This window comes from Hyalella azteca, unplaced genomic scaffold, assembly GCF_000764305.2.
Source record: "Hyalella azteca isolate HAZT.00-mixed unplaced genomic scaffold, Hazt_2.0.2 contig4312, whole genome shotgun sequence".
In the NCBI taxonomy this organism is placed as follows: Eukaryota; Metazoa; Arthropoda; class Malacostraca; order Amphipoda; family Hyalellidae; genus Hyalella; species Hyalella azteca.
In genome coordinates this window covers 62923-71129 of record NW_025934532.1, presented here as the reverse complement: position 1 = coordinate 71129, position 8207 = coordinate 62923, and the positions used below count along the sequence as shown (strand labels likewise).

At 44.1% G+C, this 8207-nt stretch overlaps 1 protein-coding gene across 1 annotated transcript in view; it reads left to right on the top strand.

The window, feature by feature from the left end:
- Positions 1-6033, top strand: part of LOC108664410 — an 11462-nt gene extending 5429 nt beyond the window's left edge. Inside the window, exons 6-8 of the mRNA XM_018150986.2 lie at positions 1796-1909; positions 2758-3652; positions 5866-6033. Of these exons, the coding sequence (XP_018006475.2) occupies positions 1796-1909; positions 2758-3652; positions 5866-6033 (1177 nt within the window). The remainder of the gene's footprint in view (positions 1-1795; positions 1910-2757; positions 3653-5865) is intronic.
- The last annotated feature ends 2174 nt before the right edge of the window (positions 6034-8207 follow it).

The window sequence follows — 8207 nt, the reverse complement described above, 5'->3', positions numbered from 1 at the left end:
TCCGTCTGTCCGTCCGTCCGTGACCTCAAGTTTTCGTCGACGAGAAAATGCGCTCTCTGTCACTCACTGCAGTGAGTACTGAGTTATATTTTTTCGCCTTTGTGTTGGTCATCTCTACACACATTGACAAGAAAAAAAGTAACATTTTTTTAGCCTTTGTGTTGGTCATCTTTACACACATTGACTTAAAAAAGATGTATCAATGCTAAATGAGGGAAATGTGTTGCTATTTGGACAATATGAGCCATAACTTTTTTTAAGTGTACTGTCACTTACCGCGCGCTTTTCGTTTACTCATTCAGAAAAAAAAGTAAAGATTTGTCCGAATAGCGATGAACTTTCCGCCTTTTTGTGGGTCATCCTGACCCAGTTTGGCCGATTTACAGCGTGTCTGCGCTACGTCCGCTCTCTGCTCCTACTATGACGTGTCATTATTTGGTCAATGTGGCTGAATGATACTTTTCAACATGAATGTAATCCTGCTGAAAGTAATTACATTATTACTTGAGTAGCGGGATACGAATAATATCAATTACACAAGCGATACGATTTTGTAATTTATAAATATCGTTGTTGAATCTAAAATCATTTTAATATAATCTCTATATATTGTTTTGTGGAAGACAACAAATTTTTTACTCAAAAATATACTTTGGTTACATAATCCTCATGCTGTAAGCATCGGGGAATGCGGCTAAAATCTTGCGTTCAACCGTTTATGTTCATATTCACTTGAATATCGAAAATTTACCCATTTTCCTGCTACTTTTCCCATTTTTAAAATCAATTTTGGTTTTAATTTCTACCTCATAAATTTAGTCAATAGAAGTGGTCAATACTCCCAAACTTTTGGCTAATGATGAAATATGCATCCAAAACATTTTAAATTCAAGTTCGTTTCCTCGCTATAGATTTAATAATTAGAAAAAAAAAGTTTATATAAGCTCAATAACTAATTTTTAATAACATTATTCAGATTAATATGTGTATTTTTGCCAGAGTTTTCCGTTTTCCTAGACATGTGATGACAAAAGTTCTCTGACATCAATGCGGTGTCTCAATAATGACACTACAGTTTATTTATAGTGAATTACAAATATTAAAGTAATAGATGCTAGTCGTGCGTGACTAATCACATTACTATTTGCATGACACCAGCCAAAAAATTGTTGCAGCTTCTCATGTAATACTAGTTTTCTACGAACGAATGTTTGATTCATAAAAAATTAACTCTTCCCAGAATTTTACGGTGAACTGTTGTAAAATGTTTATCTGATGTTTGCGATTCGTTACAGAGACATAATTCTCACTGGAAAGTTTATAAATTTCACCATATAATTTATAAAATCGTTTATATTATTGTCTCATGTCCAACTTGCTATGTCCATAACAACAAAATCAACAATTTCCAGGACGCAATGTTTTACCGACTGGCAACTACTATGCGATTTCTTTATTGGTTACTAAATCCCTAATGAATATAAGTTACTTTATTCACCGTTTACAATAAAACGCTAAAAAAAATACGTATAAATAAATTCCATATAGCATATTTAGCTTATTGTTGATACAGCACTGCAGAACTAGGAATGAAGTAAATTATTTCACATGAAAGCAGCGGAGATTTGATTATTATTGTTATATGAAACTCCTTACGAAATATTCTGCTTATTGTTGATATAGTTCTACTGAACTGGAAAAGGACTGAATCATTTGGCATGTAAGCATTATTTGCAAATTATATTTACATGTCATTTATTATTGTTGTTATTACCAATCGCCGCGGCGTGCCCAGGTTCTCGTACACTCGCTTGTGTTGCGGCAACCCGCGGCGCGGCTGTTGCGGCAGCGCCGCGCCAGAGCCGCCCGCGGACGTGGAGACGGCACTGCCGCTGCCCCAGAGACGAGGGTACAGAGATGAGGGTGCATAAGCGGGGGACAGAGGCGATGGCACAGAGATGAGGGTGCTTAGGCAGGGGGCAGAGACGATGGCACAGAGATGAGGGCGCATAGGCGGGGGACAGAGACGATGGCACAGAGATGAGGGTGCATAAGCGGGCGACAGAGGCGATGGCACAGAGATGAGGGTGCATAGGCGGGGGACAAAGACGATGGCACAGAGATGAGGGTGCATAGGGGGGGACAAAGACGATGGCACAGAGATGAGGGTGCATAGGCGGGGGACAGAGACGATGGTACAGAGATGAGGGTGCATAGGCGGGGGACATAGACGATGGCACAGAGATGAGGGTGCATAGGCGGGGGACAGAGACGATGGTACAGAGACGAGGGGACAGAGATGTGGGTGCATAGGCGGGGTACAGAGACGACGGTACACAGAGGAGGGTACAGCGACGAAGGTGCAGAGACGAGGGTTAAAAGTAGAGGTTCTTTTTAGCCTATCCAATGTTATTTCGAGCTTTTAGCCTTGCCTTACGATCCTAGAGAGCACAATATCTTCAACGATTTAGCTATGAATTTCAAAATAAATAAGACAAAAATTTCTTGTGCTGCAATTATGTTCCGTTTAATTATGTAGAAAAATAGCATTCCCTTGTCGTTAGCTCTAAAGTCAGGGCTTTGCGTTTTAATCGGTTCAAACTAATACCGAAAATAGTGGTTTTAATTAATTTGAAAGCTATAAGTCGATCTAAAAGTTTTGAATGACTTTCAAACGTGTGCAGGTGACAGTGAAGTCATTCACAAAGTGTAACGTGACACGTTTCCTTGTAATTAAAATTTTATTTTCATTTTCAGAAATACTACTCAGTACGTACCGCACCCCAAATATTCGCCCAAACGCAAGAAAATGTTAATCTCGCCGCCCATATCGGCAACTCTGCACCGCGGCAGTGACCTGCCTCACTCGCCTATGCCAGATTCTCAAAACGAAAATTTCTCGTACGCCAAGCACGTTAACTCTGCCTCGCTGCCCCCAGACTATCACAGAGACCAAAGACTAACCTTGGCCCCAGAGGCCCTGGAGGTACGGAAACTCGTGGCCGAATGCGCCGAGTACGCAACTTCTACCATTCCAGGCTTCACTCCTGACCAGGCGGACCTGAAATACGATCCTAAAGTTCTGGAACAAAGTCGTCGCACTCACGATTACGATTTCCTGAACAACACGATGGTTCTAGAACCCGCCACCCCCACGCCATCTTTGTCCACCGCTTCCCCAGTCCAGTCCACACCCTCGTCCCCTCTCTCGAGGGACGCTCCACCAATGGATGGGTGGACCCAGGACTCCCGGGGACTTTCCGTCACCAGGATGGGACTGTCCCAGGAAGGTGGGTCAAGCTCAAGCCAGTCCACCAGAGCGGCTTCGCCCAGTTGGGTCAGCCTTTCAACTGGGTCTCCCAGAACTGAGTCTGCCGTCACCTGGGCTGATGAAGACCCTACTGCAAACTTCGAGCCGAAGACCTTCAAGAGACCGACCGGCAAGACCCTCGTTGTTTACAACACAATGTCCGGAGACGCGCTGTTGCAACAGAGTAAAATAGCAAGAAGAATGGAGGCGATGCAGCGCAAGAGACACAAAACTAGACAACATGAGGCAACCATGTTTGTGGACCCAGCCACGGGCCAGACAGTCGACAGCAACATGATGGGCTTGGACATTAGACCCATCCCGCCCAAACCCCGGCCCAAGGTAATGGGTGTGCTTCCATTTTGTTGCAGGGCTGTGTAAAGGTGCCTGTACACAGGGATAGTACTAGCCGCTAGTTCATCCGCCGCTTGAACTGTCCACGCTACTAGCCTCGTGTAAAGGGGTTCAGCCGCTTCAGAGGCATGCGCCGGCAAGTGCCCGAGACGCGGCCGAGAGGGACAACGATGTGTTGATACTTTGGCTGGAGAATTGGCTAGTAGCGCTGATGCTGCCATGGTGAGAACATCTGTGCCGCTCTTGTGAAGTATCTTGGGTCAAGTGAATCATGGCTTGTTTGAACGATAATGTTTCTAAGAAGAAACAAACTAAGTGGATTCCAGACGATATTCAATTATTCTTTGAAATATTCCAGATATATGAATTAAAGTATAATGTTTTCCATGATGGTTACTCCAACAATATAAAGAGAGAAAGGAGTATTTTGAAACTGAAAGAAGACCTTATTAGTCAGGGTTTAGTTGTTCCCGACGCTGCATTTTCAAGGGCTAGAATAAATAGTATAAAAACGACGTACAGACTAGAGTTGTTGAAGGTGATCGCACTATCCATCTTCGCAGACCTCACTCGACGGCTTCTAATAACGCACTGGCGGCCAGTGGCGGGCGCGAAAGAGAAGATAGCGTCACCTTCTACTCTCCTCGTGTGTACAGGCTTACTTGCCGGATAGTCACCAAGCGACCGTCACTAGCCAGATTTACTAGCCGTCTGCACTATCTCCGTGAACAAGCACCTTAAAGCCCGTAATCAGAGCGATACAAAGTCTGAAATCGAGGTTTTAAGAACATGGTGGGAAATCTTTACTCGTTTCTTACATCACACATGTGCTACTCTAGACCTTGCAGTCCTCTTTTAAAGGGGGGGGGGGGGGGTAAGCAACGGATGGTTTTCAGGATCGGCTAGATTTGCATAGCCTCGGCCGAACACTGGCTCCTTTCTATTTCCTTGCTTCTCGCTGAGAGACCTAACAACAGTCACCCTCGAGTTTGACGTCTTCATTGTACGTCTTCAACAGTCACCCACGACGTCTTCATAGTAATTGTTAATATACGGGATTTTTACTCCACGTATAGCATGGTTGCAAGCTTAGCTCGTCTAATTAGGGATGGCTAGCTACCGACGCTAGTCCCATTGGGACGAACTAAGCCTTTCCGAGGTCTCGCGGTTCTCAACAGCCACCTCGAGAGAGTGGCAGTGGTAATGCGCCAAGATAATGGGAGTGCTTCTATTGCGATGTAGGTAATGGGTTGTAAACTCATCGAAAAATCAATTATTGTGGCACAGGAACTCGCGTTATTTTGAAGGCAGTGTGCTCAGGCCTTCTCCAGCTCAGGTAAAGTATGCCAAAAACAAAAGATAGGAAATAAATTTATTAGGTACAAAGTGAATGCATCCCTGAAAGTTATTTACACATTTTTGACTACTCGGGAAATATTTTATTCCCTAAAACTATGGTCATGATGAGGCGTATTTACTCATAAATAATCTAAATATTCGTAAATAATCTCGATTAGTGGCATCAATTATTTTACCACCTCAAGAACGAGATCATCATTCGTTACAGAGACATTATTCTCACTGGAAAATTCATAAATTTCATCGCATATTTCCTTTTATCGTTTTTATTTATGTCACTTGACGTGCCCACGTGACTTGCAGGACGTCTACTTTACCCTCTTTTTCTCCCCTCACCTGACGTGCCCACGTGACGTGCACTTTACCCTCTTTTTCTTTATCTCCCCTCACGTGCACACGTGTCGCGCACTTTACCCTCTTTTTCTCCCCTCACCTGGCGTGCCCACGTGACGTGTACTTTACCCTCTTTTTCTCCCTTCACCTGACGTGCCCACGTGACGTGTACTTTACCCTCTTTTTCTCCCCTCACCTGACGTGCCCACGTGACGTGTACTTTACCCTCTTTTTCTCCCCTCACCTGACCCTCTTTATCTCCCCTCACGTGCCCACGTGTGGCGCAGGACGTTCGCGTACCCATTCCCATCGTGTCACCTGACCCTCTTTATCTCCCCTCACGTGCCCACGTGTCGCGCAGGACGTTCGCGTGCCAATACCCATCGTGTCACCTGACCCTCTTTATCTCCCCTCACGTGCCCACGTGTGGCGCAGGACGTTCGCGTACCCATTCCCATCGTGTCACCTGACCCTCTTTTTCTCCCCTCACGTGCCCACGTGTCGCGCAGGATGTTCGCGTGCCCATCCCCATCGTGCTGCTGTTCGTGGCCTGCTACGTGATGATAGGGGCGCTGTTCTTCCAGCTGCTCGAGGACTGGGATCTCTCCGACGCCGCCTACTTCTGCTTCATCACGCTCTCCACCATCTGTCTCTTATACACATCTAGATGTGTATAAGAGACAGGACCCACTCTACCCTCATGACCCACTCTACCCTCATGACCCACTCTACCCTCATGACCCACTCTACCCTCATGACCCACTCTACCCTCATGNGGCTGCTCAAGGAGGCGTGAAGCAGCACATAGGGCTGCTCAAGGAGGCGTGAAGCAGCACATAGGGCTGCTCAAGGAGGCGTGAAGCAGCACATAGGGCTGCTCAAGGAGGCGTGAAGCAGTACATAGGGCTGCTCAAGGAGGCGTGAGGCAGCACATAGGGCTGCTCAAGGAGGCGTGAGGCAGCACATAGGGCTGCTCAAGGAGGCGTGAAGCAGCACATAGGCATTAATAACGCAATTAAAATACGTTGAAAATGTGATGTTCCATAATCAGAGAAATGGGTTAGATTTTGTCTGAGTAGCGATGGACTGTTTGCCCTTATGTGGGTCATCCTGACCCAGTTTCAGTGATACGCCGTCGCTCTGTTCGTGCTGTGGGTGGGTAATAAATTTTGTCGGTATTTGGACAAAATGATCCATTCCCTGCCCCGGGTGTACGCTCACTGAAACACTGAGCGCCGCTTCCTAAGTCGTGATAAAAATTATTTCTCTACATCAAAACTTTTAAGCAATTTACTGCATGAATAATTCATTAGATAATTAGTTTCTGTATAATTATTAAAGAAATCACTATTATAATATTAATTCCCATTATTGTTAGTAATAAAATAATTATACACGAGGCCTGTAAAAGTCGTACTTGGCAGTAGATCAATCGTAAGTTTGTCCAGTATTACTCGATTACTACTCCTACTTAGGAATATTGTTTAAGGTAATAAATGTTATTTATAGATTTATTAACATTTATTAGAGAGGTATAGTTGTGTGTTGGCCAAACAACCTACAAATATACAATTTACAAGCAGTTTATTCAATACCTACTGACATAGCAGGAGCCCAACGCAAGCAACTCGTAAATCTATATATTCAAATGTGGCGTTCCAAGCATTGATACTTCCGCCTTTCGGAAAATGCGGAAGGAGCTTAATTTCATCGTCGGAGTCAAAAGCTTCATTTAAATGCTCATAGTATAATTTTGGGCATGGCAGGTGGTGACGCTATGCATATAGAACGATGGCCTGATAATTAGTGATTGAGTGAAGAAGCCTCAAGCACCAACAAGAAACTGTGGTAGGTTTCTTTGTGAGGCTATTTCAAGGGACCATAAATGGAACTTGCCCGTGAAATGGCTCATTGTTATAACTCTTTACCTACTTGATAATGAATATTAATATTCGAAACGTCGTATTCCAGTAAAACGTCATTTGGTAACCTGCTTTTCGATCTCCAAGCACCAGCAAGAAATTTTGTTCGGCCTTTTGAAAAAAAAAACAATAAAAAATTTTTAATAAAAAGTATGCTCTGGTTTTCTATCAAACCTGCATAAATGAAATATCTATTTATCTATAATATGTACACAATATGCCTAAATGCCCACTTATGTATTAACAGGTTTAATTGAAGACCAGAGCGTACTTTTTATTAACAATTTTTTTATTGTTTTTTTCGATAAGTCGAACGAAATTTCTTGCAGGTCCTTGGAGATCAAAGAGCAGATTACCAAATGACATTTTACTGAAATGCAACGTTTCGAATATATTAATGTTCATTATCAAGCAAGTGGAGAGTTATTACAACGCTTAAAATTTTAAAATGTAAGTTGACCATGGAGTGCTCTTCAGAAAATTAAGACTGCTGGGGGTCGGAGGTGAATTGCTGGCATGGATCCACCGCTTCCTAACAGAAAGACTGCAATCTGTCGTTGTAGGAGGCTCGAGATCGAGCGAGGCTAGTGTGAAGAGTGGAGTACCAGAGGGAACGGTACTCGGCCCAATCCTCTTCCTCATTCACATCGCCGACATAGATGTGGCTGTGAACCACGCCACTGCATCGCCATTCGCGGACGACACCAGGATATTAATGACCATAACGGACAGGACGGACTGCGAGAGGTTGCAAGAAGACATCTCTGCAATATATGACTGGGCCCAAGTGAACAACATGCAGTTCAACGGGACCAAGTTTGAGGTTCTGAGATACAGAGGTAGCGGAAGAGCTGGTATATGGAGCACCGCTACCTTGAACCTGACAACTCGGAAATCGAAGAGAAACAACTTGTTCGTGATCTAGGAGT